This window comes from Diadema antillarum, unplaced genomic scaffold (genome assembly GCF_040938485.1).
Source record: "Diadema antillarum isolate AM-2024a unplaced genomic scaffold, OU_Dant_1.0 scf00000101, whole genome shotgun sequence".
Taxonomy (NCBI): domain Eukaryota; kingdom Metazoa; phylum Echinodermata; class Echinoidea; order Diadematoida; family Diadematidae; genus Diadema; species Diadema antillarum.
In genome coordinates, this window is record NW_027270990.1 from 761,337 (window position 1) to 778,057 (window position 16,721).

Sequence of the window (16,721 nt, forward strand, 5' to 3'; positions counted from 1 at the left end):
AGCTTTATGAAACAGGGCCCGGCTCTGGAAACACACTAGGAGACAGATGTGCATGGAAGGACATTTGCCTGGTATTATTAGACTGATATTGGCTTCATTTGCTTGAAATATAGAGCTGGACACTTTCTTTTTTTTTAAGTATGGACCTGCACTCTTGATTGATCCAGGGAGGTGAGACACCTCCCTGATTGATCTTTATAAACAGAACACTCCCGCCATTCAGAATGTCAGGATTGTTGCAAACACAAAATACTCGGTGGACCAGTCAAGCTTCTGTCTTTATCTATTTACCATCTAAACATCAATACCTGCTTGGTAACATTTTAGGCTTGAGGCTTTTATTGCCATTGCACACACACACACACACACACACACACACACACACACACACACACACACACACACACACACACACACACACACATGTTTAAAAACATGGCCGAGACCCTTCTCGCACGCTCGCAGTACACATCATGTTTGTTCTTCAACTTGTGAAAAGGGGGAGATAACATTATACAGTACCTATTATGAGAATGGTCTGATACTTACGAAGAATTCATTGGACACGATTTGTTGTAACACTTATTCTTTCCTTCACATACTCATAGCACAAACATCAAAGACATAAAAGATATGACACAATGCATTTTTTCACCGATTTTTGATATAATATTTACTTGCAAATTACACTGGTTGTTTTGTACAAAGGCAATACAAATATGACACAAAGAATTTTCAGTATCAAAACATACATGTCACTGCTGGAGAAAAAAAGCCGACAATTACTAATGCACAATATTGCGCTCACTTATGCATTTCAAGTTTACAATGATAGTCTTAATATTGATAAAGATGATTAAATCAAGGAAACACGTAAATGCCTCATTACACCGACCCTAAAATTGAAATGGATTGTCATATCAGTGATTATCTACAAAGAAAAAGATGAATTTTCAATTTGTTGCGAAAGTTAATGGTGGTTTGGGATTTTCCAGCACACACTCTGCAATTAAGCAAAAATGTAAAAAAAAAAAAAAATGGATCTCATGATACGTGTATAACCTACTTGTAGATAAGAATAAATAAAATCCTCATCACGAGAATATTGTATTTACAAGTATATAAATTGGGACCTGAAATGACTATGCAAATCCAGAGTTCATGGACGCATGGATGAAGGACCAAAACGAAACAATTTCTAAAAAAACGGGGACTAAGGGGCAACCCCAATTAACACAGGATGATTAAGTACATCGTGGAAGAACATGGTAGGGATGTGGTGTTGGTATCCATGGTGAGCGCCCACGTCGATGGATGTTTTGTTGTTTCCTGATGACACGGTAGAGAAATAAATTCAAGGTGGGAAATGTCCGCGATTCTGACGATTGGCTCAACTACTTGTCATCATCGTGACGAATTCTGTGTAGGATATGGGATCAAGGAAGATGAGGAGGAGGACAGATAATAATGACAGTTCCACTCGACATGACAGTGATGCGACGAATTATCTGCGGTACCGAGTCTCCTGATTATAATGTACAAAAATCTGCACAGAAGTCAGATGAAAAGCCAACCGCGATCCTCAATTAATGCTTTCGACGAGGACAAACGAATGTAAGTTAGAGATATATACACAGGTATGAATAATGCACTGACTGAAGAAAACTCTTAATCTGCTGCCCGAAACAAGATGCAATCAAGCGAAACCAATATCTATTTGTATTGCAACAGCAAAGACGGGAAAGAGACGTGTATTGTCCATTTTCATGCAGTGTTTGTTCATTACTATAAGAGATTGTGAAATCTCCATCTACTATACACTTTACACATTATGTTCCCTAATGCAGTGCGTTGATATCGACTATGAAACACAGACTTGACATGACGTTAGTGCCCTGTGCCACGGATACAACGTGTTAAATCTGAAGTCAATATTTTGAACAACGTTGTTTTTTTTAGAAAACCAGGGGAAACTATACAATTCTGGTATAGATATTCCTCTATCTGGCACCAAACTAATAAGATAATATCAAAATAAGTTTTGCCTTCTCAAAAGGTTTTGATATTGTCAAGCGATAATATTCATCAATATTCTTTGTATCCATGCCCATAATCAGGACTCGACACTAGCGGTGGCCCGGTGGCCCGGGGCCACCAAAAATGAAAGTCGGGCCACCAAATTAAAAAAAAGGGCAAATTTGGTGGCCCGCCTCGGGCCACCAAAATTCTTTGAAAAGTATGTCAACAAATTCGTAACTTTTTGCGCCGGAAATGCATAAATGCATGCAGTGAGTGTGTGCAAACGTAGTAAACTTTGTCTTTTGTGTTTTGAGAAATAGAAATATACTAGTATTCTTCTAGCTTCTTAATTATTTGCATGTAATCTGATGTCATTTATTTATGTTTATATGTTGTAACCCATGTGCCTGTCAATGAATATTTATACATAGTCTTCACCATTCAAGAGTTAAAAGGACTGAATGAGTGCCTGAGAGTGAGTGTTGCGAGTTTGTTGAGGTTTATTTTTGAGTAGATTATGTCCAGCTTCCAATTCTTATTATGATAAGACTTGAATATTTGACTCATCAAGGACATTTAATGTTTCTTATTGTGTTTGGGGGCCACCAAATTTTTCTCTAGGGCCACCAAAAATCTAAAATTGAGGATTTTGGTGGCCCCATCGCGCCACCAAAATAAAAAGTTAGTGTGAAGCCCTGCCATGATGAAAAGAAACAGTGCAAAAGGAACTACGAGCAACGTGCAAGATCCATTATGCAAACAAAGTTCATTCATCATTGGATAAGTTTAGTAGTGGTAAAACTTCGAACACAAATTCTTCAATACAGATCACTGGAACTATTGATAATTTTGTTGTTAGTGGTGATTTAACACCCTTGTCTTCGGATGTATCGCAAACCATATTTTGGGTTTATTTTTAATAGTAACCAAACATTTCTACCTTTTTTTCCCATTTGCTTTGTTGAGCTTTTTGTTTTGTTGAGCTTTTTGTTTTGTTTTTACTTTGTCTAAGCGGGTTTAGATTCAAAGTCATGTCACAGTTCAATACACTTTCTTGACAGTTGATGCTCAGACGTCACAACCAGTTTTGTTTTTGCTTCATTATCAAAATCCGAATATTTTGAAACCAACCTGCGGGATGTCAAGCTTAGGAATCACTGCAAACCAAGACGACTGCCTCTTACACCTTTGCATCCAAGATATCTAGAATTCATTACAACGTTTTTACAATATGCCAAGAAAAAAATTCCCATTCCAGCATGCAGTCAGCCATTCTTTGTTTTATGCAATTTCCGCCATCAGACCTACCTTCGTAATTCACTTGACCGTCTCCATCGACGTCAGCTTCCCTGATCATTTCGTCTACCTCCTCGTCAGTCAACTTCTCACCCAGATTGGTCATCACGTGACGCAACTCAGCAGCACTGGAAGAAATCAGTAATCAATAGCTCACAATAATATTCAGATATCAAGTTTGATAAATTAAAGGACAGACATAAAAACACAACAATTTGATTGGAACATGGGAATGACAACAGCGATGACGGGGTAATATGAGTAGATTAATAAGTTATAGAATCTTGCTTATTTTTCCTTCACTCTCTTTTTTTTTTTGGGGGGGGGGGGAGTGTCTTGGTTGAGTATGCATTATTACGATAGCGGGAAAGTTCTTCACAGGGCTTCTTCTTTTTTTTTTACATTTAAATATGAACCATCCTCCAATGTTTAAAATTCTCTAACTTGAATTGATAAACAGCTTCGATATTGTGGAGTTCTTTCTCAAAATGCATCTTTACTTTTTAAAATATAAAACAAACCAGCTTGTCTTTACATTGTTTACTTGGTTACATGCAAAACCATTGTAGAAAATCGAAAATAAGCTTCTGTATAGAGCAATTTCTGGGTTTTTTAACAGAACAAGTACAACATCACGATTAGTATTTGAATGTACAATCTGCACATCTGCTTGGTCAATAAATATGAGAAAAGCCTGTCACATATTATATAGGTCGAGTTTGTGTAGTGGTGGCTCACCCGCCGCACGACACTCGATTTTGACACCATATCTGTTCGGTCTTTACATACTATCATCACTGATTAAAAAACAAACAAAACAATAATGACAGATTCCTTGTTAATTCGTGAAATTCCTGTGCAATCTTTACTGGCTGGACGCCACCGCAGTATGACATAGTGGGTGATGGAAAAGAGCGGATGAAGCTACCAGCGTGCTGCACCTGCCATCACTCGGCATACCATCATAGCCCAAAGACATTACGCTCTGAACAATATTACTCAGTAATGAATCGATTATTCCATGTCGATTTCATCCATTTATTTGTCCGTCAATATTCGGAAACTAGATAAAAGATCTTACACGAATGACTATCATTTCCGGAAAAAAGGGTCGCTTCTTTTAGGACTTCAATAATTACCTCGGTGAGCGGGTGATACAGGCCACTCCCGTCATAACGAAGTCTTCGGAACCAGCAGTTTTCTTTCGTTATATCGAAATTTCGTTAGAGTCGAACAAAAAAAAATAAAGATGATATGTATAGATGATGATTTTAGGACCTGAATTTTGACTGTATTATAACGAGAATTTCGTTATAACCGTGTCCGTTACAACGGGAGTGCACTGCATAGTGTAATCATGTGTCCGTGTTCAATGGACAATCAAGTCAGCCTGAGAAAGTATATTGTATGAATTACCTGATGAAACCGTTGCCATCCTTGTCGAAGACCCTGAACGCTTCCCTAATCTCCTCCTCACTGTCAGTGTCTTTCATTTTCTTCGCCATCATTGTCAGGAATTCGGGGAAGTCAATGGTTCCATTGCCTGCGAATTTTAGGAATATGGTGAATGGGGAAAGTTTATTGTTAAATCAGGAATATTAGCCAACTATAATACCTGCACGCACCTACAATATCTTAACATCTTCACAAGATGGTTATACTTGCCTGAGTTTTAGTGCTTTTTTTTCTGGGTAGGGGACGGGATTCTAGCACAGAAGGTTTATATTCAAATACAATGTTATTTTGATATGTGTATGGTGCGAGAGGGTTTTGGGAATACTCAGACAGTGTTGATCTGACCTGATACTAGTACATGTATAATGCTTTACCGTTACTTCGATAAGGTATTGGACCTGGTCAGAATCTAAGAGAGAGGATTCTTGACACAATGGTTAGGTGCAGGGCTGGCGCAGCGTTTTCAAAAGTGTGGGGGCCCACAAAAAAAGGTCCTCAGCTCCTCTCTCCCCTTACATTTTCGGGTTTTTTCAGCTGACAAGCAAAAAAAAAAAAGTGTGGGGGCCCAACGATGACACCTTATGTATTCCTTTGTATGGTGCACAAACAGTTTGGGGGCCCGAGCCCCCACGGCCCCCACGGTTCCGCCGGCCATGAGGTGGGCATTGAAATGTAAGTTACACATGCTATCCACTATACTCAGACACAGCATAACAGTAAACGCACTGATGTGATACAAAATACGGTGTATTCACACAATTTTAACATTCGATCGAATAGAAGAAGCAAAACTACTTTTCTGTTGATTAGTCTAAAGATCTAAGCGGTTAAGGGTTGCACCTCAGCTTAAGAGAATGCACTATCCCTTAGGTCTGCATTTTGGGGTCATCCCATGGGATGGACACCAACAAGTCATAAAGCCCACGAGTTCGACATTGGAAAAAAAGTCCATGAGTCATACAGCCCACGTGTCATAAGCCCATGAATTCGACACTAGGTAAAAACAGCCCACGAGTTCGACGTTAGAACACGGGACTTAAACATTTCGATCTTGTGGGCCTTGTCTGTGTAGTGTCGAACTCATGGGCTGTGTGACTTGTGGGATGCCTAACTCGTTGGCTGTATGATTCCTTGGTCACTGATAACCGGGGCGGATCCAGGAATCCTGTAAAGGGGGGGGGGGGCGTGACTAATATATCTGGTGGCACTTCCGGGTTTCATTTCATGTTTTTTTTCTTTTTATTTCTTTTGTTTTTCACGAAAAATAAAGGGGGCGTGCGCCGGTTGCGCCCCCCTCTGGATCCGCCACTGGATAATCATCTTCATATTTTTGTGTGGGCAGTTGAAGTAAAATGACGCAAAGATAACCTCTTGTACTCACCATCAGCGTCGACTTCGTTGATCATGTCCTGGAGCTCAGCCTCGGTGGGGTTCTGACCCAGAGAGCGCATCACAGTCCCCAGCTCCTTGGTGGTAATCGTGCCGTCACCATCCTTGTCGAAGAGAGAAAAGGCCTCCTTGAATTCTGTAACGCATGAAAAGAGTGAAATCATTCATTCACTTTCGACAACATTTGAAAAGACCCAGACTGAAAATAATGCAGACAGATTACACGCATTTAAATCAAGATGCACACACTTCTGTAGATTGTATAACTTTATACCGACATAGATTCAGCAGCCATTTTATATGCACTGACTCATTCGAACACGAAGTACTTCAAGAATAAAAAGAGACGGTTATGGACAGAAATACTGTCATGTGGGCATTCCGAAATTCAAATGATATATAGATGTATTTGCCGACAAGATAATAGATATTCAGAAACTTGGATGTAGCGAAAAATACTCAACATTTTAATTATGTGTAACTGTAACTAATGATTATTTTTCACGCAAGCAAAAAATCGTGGTCAAACAGATCGTTGTTCAAGCAGCTCAAGTTAACGTATTAGGACTTTCGAGTTGGCCCATATTGCAGTATTTTCATCGGACATGCTGATGAATCTACAGGATCACTGAGTATACACAACCTTGTAAGGCTGATATTGGATATTTCATGAAATATCACATGATAATGTGTATTAACGAGTTAACTTTCAACTGGCATCTAGTCATTTCGATTTTCATCATTGGTTTACGCCCTCAGGACCACTTTTTATGTAGATTTTTTTAACCTATATAATATACTTCAATCAGTAATGATAACGTAAGAGTAATACAAATACTAAATTTCTACAGACTCTTGTTATACTGACCTGCAATTTGCTCCTCTGACAGAGTTTCAGCCTGTGTAAGATAAAGAAGCAAAGGAATATAGAAAATGAGAGCTTACGAAAAAGTTGTGCATAATAACATTGACGAGCTATCGACAGTAATAGTTAATGAAAACCAATTTGGATATCATGCATCTGTGGATGACAAGCAGTGAAGTTAATGTCATTACTGAAAGATGAAAGTGATTTATTTCATAGATATTCGTGTTTATATCGCTTTGAAAGAATGTAGAGCTTCATTTAACTTCATACCATCGCATTGATAACTATACAGTAAACTATCTGAAGTTACCATGGTTATACAAGAAATTACTGCGAAGAGACAAACGAGGCTTACGTTTGCACGTTTTGGAAATTGCCGCGCCTCGAAGAGGACCGATCTAATGTCATTCAATTAGGCCTATACATTGTATACCATGTTACGGAATACATCCGGAGCAGTGTTCCATGCATGTGTATACCTGTTGCATTACATGCACGCTAACTATACCCGTTGAATTTTAATGGACATCTTTGCAACCACACTTTCGTTTGGGAAAGTTCAGTTATGAGTGTTGTTGTTTCGAAATTCTTCCATACTTCTTGAATCTTACAAAGTAGGACCTATGTCATTATGAAAGCTTTTAAAAGTGATTGTTGAAGTCACACTTGATGGAAACTATGATGAAAGAGGCGATTGCAATCGACTAATTTGAACTTAATGTATGAATGGAAAAGGAAAACGCTTTGTTTCAGTAAGTGTTTCAACATTTCGGATGTTTAATCTGACTTCCGTATTTCACGAGAAAAAATTCTTCGCACAGCAGTCGATAGCGTGCAATGTCTCAGTTTGTTGTCGCACAGGGCACCGTATAATATAGTCAGTATGGTCATGTTAAAAATAAACGGTAGGCCTATTGATATACTATGAGAGTTCGAGCTCACACAGTTTCGAAAGAACAGACTTCGTAGAACCGATCGATTGCTATGATAGTGAGTGAATGAATGAGTGAGAGAAGTTGGAATTAAGGACGAACAAGAAGGATAGTAAGGGGTGAACATAGTGTGACGTGTACCCAATGGCTTTCATTTCACGGTATCGATCGCAGAGAAAACCTGAATCAAAGTCTCAGAGAAGACTCTGGAAGGACACAATTTGCAAATGAATGGACATGGAGCCGCAAACATTCTGTTTTTCATCATCCGTTGAATCACGAACGAGAATGCATTGTGGCAGTTGGTCTACAAGATTTTGTACAAACTATATACAGGTGCATGCTCAACGCACAATAGTCAGCGTTTCTCCCTCCCCCCCCCCCCCCAAAAAAAAATATCTGTATCTTATAGTTTACGTGCATGTTATGCTGTCCTTATAACAATTCTATCACAAATTCGGGCGTGCTTTTCTGTATAGCGATTTGGGGAATGTGGTGATAGGAGGGGGGGGGGGGATTTTGCAGTGCATATAAGACATCTCTCTCACTCTTTGGAAAAAGAAGTCTGATGAAGTAAAAATAACGCCATGTCAGTTGAAGCCACTGGCGGGAGAACCGCCAAGCCCATTCAAGAATCTTGCAGTGCAGCAAGTCTCGGGTCATAGTCAGTGAGTCACTGAAGACTGGCAAGGTCTTTGAGAAATCGATGAAGCTCCCCCGAATCGACCCAATCTTTTCTGAATGGCACAACCCCCACCTCGATCCCACCACCACTGGTCCACCACCACTAGCAGCCTCGGTCTGTCGGACCTGCTTTCTGCTGTGACGCCGCCCGAGTTTGCCGAAAGGATGAATCAAACAAGATGACCCAACACAATCTCATGTCCTAAGCCGTGTTTAAGGCCTTCTGTAAACTGGAATAAGAAAGCACTCTCACCCAACGAGCTCACCTATGCTATAGACGTCAACACAGAATCCCAGTTTATGCAGCTTTGTTTTGTATTTCAAGCAGACCCATCCACTCCCCTGCTCACCGGCAGATTCCCTCTCACTCTTAACCATGTCCTCTGTGCATTCTTCCTTCACACGATGTAGTCGTGACAACGAAAAACTGGTTCTGCGGACACTTCGAATACCCGAGTGCCAAACAGGTTAGAAATGCCTTTGAGCGTTAATAACACATTTCTTTTTGAAAGAAAGCGATTGGTTTTTATGCGATTGATTATAGCCCTAGCTTGAAAACGCTATAGCATCATCCGGACACTCTTATAAGGTTCTTCATGACAACTTTAAAGTAACGCTGTCCCTATGATAAGTCCGAGAGAGCTTTTCAACTCGAATAAGAAGTGACTAGAAATACATTTCGAATTCTAAAATGTTACATAAAATCCTTTACCTTTGTAAAATTATCATTGATATAAAGAGAGATGAGTTTGTTCGAGATAAGATATTTCTTTGAAGACAAGAATGCAATTCCTTAAAAATTGGTGTAGCGAAATAACAAAAAAGCAAAGTGAGGGAAAGACGATTAGTATAATCATGCAAGTCAATTAGTATAATCATGCAAGTCAATAATTATGTCTTCGGGAAATAAACAAGGGAAATGTAACTGATTAGACTGACCACGTGATCGTGGCGTCGCTTGCTTAATGGTCCCACTTTGCTTACAGGGCATCTTTTGTCAATTATAATGCTCTTTTGTTATTTAAAATAAGGAAAAACTCAATTCAGTACACACAGACAGAGGGAGGGAGTGAGAGGTAGCTTTTTCATTCAGGACACACATCCCGTTTTAAGACATTTTGCGCTCAGATTAAGAATATTCACATCATTTTTTATAGGAAGAAAATAATGATTTGTAGATGAGTGGAATGTCCACATGTATTTTTTTTTACTGCTTTACAAAGAATTATAACAGAATCACAGCTTCTAAGAAATTTCAATCACTATGATGCATATGAGATATGTATTCCGTTTTATTTTTACAGGGTAGTCCTTTCAATTAAAAATGATTTACAAAGGGGATATAATTATATATATACATAATTATATACACATACATCCATTACTACTTTTTCATTGGGGTACTATTTTTTTCTAAAGAAAATCATTATTGAGAGAACAAAAGGTTGGACCAGTGAGGGTTCCCACTTCCCTGGTTGGACTCCTGCGTGACAAAGTATGCGTGGAATTTGGTTTCATCCCAATAATACCCTGTTCACGAATCCTTATTTCTTTCACTGGAGTTACACGATACAATTCATAGAGCTTTAGATGCATCATGCGTGGAGACACACAATAACGGTGGAGAATTTCACGCCACTTTCCCCATCCAGCACAGTGGTATATATACAGTGTACTATGAAATAACAAGTCGTCGGTGCGTGTCTCCTTTCAACCTCCTTGGTTGGAGGAACCACGGAGTTACATACATTGATCGCGTGACATTCAAACAGTGATGTTCATAAAATAGAAATAAAATAAATAAATCAGCTTACCATTTTTCCTGGACTGTTGCACTGAGCACTTGTTGAACGCGAAGAATGGGTAAGAGCAACAGCAAATTGTTGGAGATGGGGAGAGCGTTGATGACTATGTTACCGTTAAAGACGGATGCCCTGGTAGCTAGTGGCTGGGTCGTAACCTAGAGCGACCTGAAAAGAGGAGATTGCTTGACTGGACGAAGAAGACTCCGAGGTCCGGTCAAGATGCACCATACTGCAGAGGGTCATTAAATATTCATAAACCTCGGGGCAATGACAAACTCTGGTCGAACGCGCCATGCTGGAACGCATTGTCAAGTACCGTATAGCAAAACCATCTTTAGAAATTGGTAGACGAGAAGTATTGATTGCATAATGACGCATTAACCCCCTTCTCCACGTTGGGATTGTTCCGGATGAAATTCTACGCAATGACAGTGAGAGGAAAAATAGTTCAGAAAACATGCGCCATATCAAAGACACTCACATCATTATGCGCCAGATCAGAACATTATTTCATCTGATGAGTAATTTTTCTTATTGCTTACTTGGGATGGAAAACTGGTCAACAAAATATAGATTTTTGTTTCAACGTAGATCTATATAGGGAAATCACCCCCCCTACCCCCCCCCCCCAAAAAAAAGAGGGGGGGGGAGTGTGTTTTCGTGTTGTTGATTCTGTTGTGCAGATAGTTACATGTTGACTCCACGGAGCATTTTTTCTTTTGAAATGAGATTGAATGGTGTAATTTCTTCGATAATGTCTCTATTAATGCCTTGTTAGAAGAACTTGCATGACCCATTGAGTTTCCTGAAGGAAATAATAAGTTGAACTACATTGTAATGTGTAAAAAGCCAATCGCGGCTGTTCAGATGTTCTTCCCAGGTTGAAGAGTGATGATAATATCTGTCTGTCATTTCAGTGGACAGTAAAGAAATTATACCTAAAAAGGTAATTTTGTATTATTGTTCAAAGACACTTATATTACAGATCAATTCGAATATGTCTACCATGCAGGGACTATACAAAATTAATGATGTGTTATGAAATTGTTCTTCACTTTATTCTACAATACGGAGCGACCTATCACGAATTCATGCAATTAGGGCCTACCTGTTTATCAAAATGCTGAGCAAAGTCAAAAGCAGAAAATATCAATGTCCTGTAATAAACCTTGAATATTTTGCCAAAAAGTGTCAAAATATTAAGTTCGCATTGCTTTTTATTTAGTTCCTTTTTAATAGTCCAATGGAACGCCGAATTACGTATGTATACAGAAACGAGGTGTCTGTAAACATACAGTATAGTAGGTTACGTGTATAGGGCCTACACAATGACGTGAACTAAGCCCGTATAAATAAAAGAGTAAAGCTGTAAATTTAAATTTACTTTCCCAACTACTAAGAAATTCTATTTAAGAAAACACTTTTTTTTTAAAACCACATATCATCAAATTAAAAACACGCCCCATTGTGAGACCAAAGAGGAAAACTTTGAAACAAAGGAGTCGGTACCTTGTTTCGTGGCTGCCCATGCCTGTCATGCCTCACCTCCCTTAATTCCCCTAAAGAAAACCAACACAACATAAATAACAGCCCAAATAGGCCTAGAGAAAGATATTTTTTCCAACCCCAGACATAAGTCGTCATCGTGCTCCATTCTGCTTCTGAAATAGCATGCTTTACTTGTTCAAAGTATACCAGTCATTACAATGATGACAAAACATGAGTTAAAAGCACACATCGCCACCTTGTTTAGATTAACAGACAGAAAGTTAGATTAAACAACAACAACAACAACAACAACAACAACAACAACAACAACAACAACAAAATATTGACCATTGCTCAGCATTTCTTTCCACATTAATTTCATTTTATTCGGAATGATATAGAGTCCAAACCAACAGGAACATGCAACGGTAGCAGATATCATTAATAACCATGCATGATTCAGAGTGACGTTCATTCTACGCTATACACACCAGGTGGAAAAGAGATAACAGCGGGAGGGGGGGGGGGATAGTAATGCAGAGGAAGAGGAGTTGGAACGTGTCTCATGACGAAAAAACGAAAGTTCTAGACTGAACGCATGATATCACCATTTTCTTCACGCTGTAAACTGCAATAAAGACCCGGATCGATCGCTATTGTATTCCAGCCGAAGAAAAAGAAAGAGAGAGCCCATGCACATTTTGCGCATTGCGTCATATTCATGCGCGCAGGTGAGCACGTCGTACCTTGCGTTTTAAACATCTTACGTAATCGATGCATCGACTGTATCGGGCCGAAGTCCGGAAGAGAAAGAGGGGGAGAGAGGGAGAGGGGGTCCTTTGATTGAAGATCAGTGCGATCCCATGCACCACCGCCTATCAAGACACAAAATTGGGATAGCGAACTCAAGTATTGACATAGTGTAGATTGGAGGCAAAGAGGTTTGACTCTTTTTTTTTTCCGCGATTGGCTGGTATAGGTGAGAAGGCATTCTTCTGATTATAGATACATACGACATTATACGGCACTGAAATTAACCAGTACTGTTATGCACCCAAGTAACCCTTAGCTCTAAAAGTGTTTAACAGACTCACATGGATAGAGTAAAATCAAACCAAAAGAATAATGAAAGAGTAGGTAAGTTCAGAGAAAAACTGAAACTGTCGCATATAAATGTTTCTTCGCCAATCGCTTTCGATCACAATCCCATAGATCTTTGCCAGGATGCCCTACTCTACTTAAAGGAGACCTGCGGATGATTTTCAGACTTTTACATTTTGAACAACTATAAATTGATTATAATCGGTTACACAGTTAAAGAAATTATAGTAACTGATGGGAAGAGCAATAAGAATGTTTTCAAAATTTATAACGAATCACAATGAAGATGGATGACGACACTCGAGGATCAGGTCCACCAAATGCATGAGTGGGACTCAAGGAAGAAGAAAAAAAAAACCACATGCATAGATTCTACACAGGTGAACTTTCATAAGTAAGCGGATAATGGAATTACATTGCAACATTTCTGAAATTATGTGAGCCTCCTATATGTCACCATATCCTTGTTCAATGTAATTTGTTTCGGGTTTTTCGGAGAATTGGTTCTCTGCTCAAGGATCACTATAATTTCCATAAATCTATACACGGAGCAGTCGATCCATATACAGAAAAGTACTACAATAATAACAATGATGATAAATCATGAATATCGTCTGGACTTCTTCATTAACTGAGGAAGTCATTGTATATTAGGCTGTGGCTGGGTCATAATATGACGCTTAAGTATAGAAAGTTTATAGTACAATACCATGTAAAGCCTTTAAAAAGATACATAATAAAGATTTCCTGTAATTGCTCAGTATCTCCAGGCCTATAGATTTAAGAAAATGGTATAGGCACATAACATTCTATTCTAGAATAGAATATAAACTATTTTTTCTCTTTGTAATAGGCCCTACACTGGAGGGATGGATTGAACAAAGATTTTGTATACAGTCCGGTGAGAAATTCATGGGAGATTATATAGTGATTGTATAAGATTAAACTGAATTGAATAGAAATTATTTGTTTCACGTGGCCGCTGGATAAAGAATACATTGAAGACTTGAAAGCAAGCAAGCGACACTGGTTTCTCAAGAGCTTTAGGCAATGGGAATAAAGTGCCTTGCCTATATAATTATTATGCACACCCGCTGCAACTATAAACGTTGTATGTGCAGAGGAGACTCGAACAACAGACCTCATGCTTCAACAGACCATAATAATATTGTCTTGTACACTGAGCTATAGGCTATAGGTACAGCGGTGCATGGGACCATTATAGGCACTGGTTCCAGAAATCATTATGAAACTTAAAATTAGACGTTTTGTTTAATCTTATTGAAACTTTCACTATGCGCTTAATTTGATCTTTCTTTCTTTCTATCTGCTTGAAATACGGAGATGACATCACTAATTTGCCATTTTTGCTGCTTCGGACTTGATCGCAATACATTCGAATTGTCAGGGCGCGATTAAGATTTCTGCACACTAACATCCATAACTTGCTGTGATGACTGTTATCGTAAAGTAAACCAAATTACCCATTTGTTCTAGACATAAAATTTCTTTCCTTATTCTTTTATGGCTTTCTGGGCAATCACATGCTTTTATGGTCAAACCTCTCAGTATGCAAGGAAATAAACATTTCCACATGCTATTCATGATTAGATTTCGAAGAGGAAATTACATGCTAAAGCAAACAAAACAAACTAACAAACAAACAAACAAACAAAAAACATGCTAAAGACATAATGAGGGGGAAGTTGACACATCGGGCAAACTTTGATTATCGCCCTCTAGTGACCGCTTTATAGCGATTCAAAAGGTGCTGGATCTTTTTCATTCTAAATATTTATGATTAGTTTTCCTTTTTTTCAAGTTTCCCGATTTGCAAATTTTCTCAACTCTACAATAATGGTGACTTGACATGATCAAATCTTTCCCTTTTAATCTAGATACGCCACTATAGGTATGTGGGTTTGTTTCGTTTTGTTCGGTTTCGTTTCGAGTTATTTTGTTTTGATTTGATTTTTTTTTTTTTTTTTTTTTTTTTTTTTTTTTTTTTTAGCTTTCTGTGCGATTCTGTGGTGTACGTTCCTCTGGGAACGTATTTTCGATTTTGAAGCTTAGGACCGTGGTTTTATGTGTTATGGCGCGTACTATGACTATGGGGGTGGGAGCCACTCTTTCTCCCACCGCCTCATAAAATGACACAGTGGTTATGAGGATTTCTAATCCCTACTGACGACACACATAACAGACGCCTGATTTCTGTACCAAACAATCTGCTAATATTGATAATATTACAGCTGCCCATGCAGTGACTACGGACTTCCATTTTGTATTTCAAAGAAACATTCCATATTGATTTTTTGGCAATCCATTCAACACGACTGAGGGTCAGGAAGCGATCGGCTTTGATTGGCCCTACACCCTCCCCCCCCCCCCATCCCACCCGCACACACGAATTTACACATCATCGTAACGGCTACATAGGATTATTTTGATATTATTAGCTTCTCAGATTCTTCAAGCAAGAAAACCTAAAAAAAAAACACACACACACTTCGAATTCACTTGTTTTTCGTACGCAAAACATAAAAAAAATATACAAAGAATTGAGAAAAGCAAATAAACCACAAAATATGAATGGATATAAACACATATATAAATATAAGCATATTCATATATATACACATAAGATATAGTATATATACAGTATATTGATATATATATATATAATATATATAATATATACTTATATATACATATATAAAACACTTACTTTATTACAAAAGTAGTGTGTTTTTTCATTTATTTATCATAGGATGAAAGAATGCTTCATGTGCGATGGAAGTAACACGTATTTACACATATCTGGACTCGAAATTATCTTCGACATAGGCAAGGATGATTGTATATATATATATATATATATATATATATATATATTATATACATGAATAACATATATTATACATATACATATATAATACAATTATATACAGTACATTAATATATGTATATATATATGTACTGTATTACATATTGTAAATGTATTATATATATATATGTATATGTATGTATATATATATATATATATATATATATATATATATACATATATATATCATACACTTACTTTATCAAAAAAGAAGTGTGTTTTTTTTTTCTTCGTTTATTTATCATAGAATGAAAGAATGCTTCATGCGCTTCCATGTTTGAATGACGTAAGGGGGAAAAAAACTTCGACTTGTGCGATGGAAATAACACGTATTTACCCAAATCTGGACTCGAAATTATCTTCGCCAAAGGCGAGGATGACTGTATATAATTAATATATAAATACACACATATATATATATAACTGCAGTAGCCTACAGATGACATGCATTGCGTTGTCTTTACACACCAAAAATGTGCGAAGATCAAATTCACCTCTTTGGCGCTCATTTCAGTCAGATTACAGTGTGCTTATACAGTATAGTGTATTTCCCGATTGCTAAAATTACATACAACGTACTGTTGACCGACAGACTGGGCCCCGTCTTATAAAGCCTTCAAATCAATCACAAGTCCCCAAATCAATCGCAACTTGCGTTGCAGCTCACAAGAAACTTGTGATTGATTTCTATCACAAGTCTTTATAAGACAGGCCCCTGGTCTGTATCTTGTCGTCGGGGATATGTTCCGCGGAGACTGCGTCTGGCTTCACGGAATCCCCTGCTGTCTACGGAGGAG

The 16,721-nt window shown here is 38.2% G+C and overlaps 1 protein-coding gene across 1 annotated transcript in view; it reads right to left on the reverse strand.

Annotated features, from left to right (window-relative positions):
- LOC139718903 (uncharacterized) overlaps positions 1-16,721 on the reverse strand; it is a 43,495-nt gene that overhangs the window by 9,720 nt on the left and 17,054 nt on the right. The window contains exons 7-11 of the mRNA XM_071630352.1: positions 7,028-7,099; positions 6,152-6,295; positions 4,732-4,858; positions 3,328-3,443; positions 1,399-1,419 (exon numbers count right to left, since the gene is read on the reverse strand). Of these exons, the coding sequence (XP_071486453.1) occupies positions 1,399-1,419; positions 3,328-3,443; positions 4,732-4,858; positions 6,152-6,295; positions 7,028-7,099 (480 nt within the window). The remainder of the gene's footprint in view (positions 1-1,398; positions 1,420-3,327; positions 3,444-4,731; positions 4,859-6,151; positions 6,296-7,027; positions 7,100-16,721) is intronic.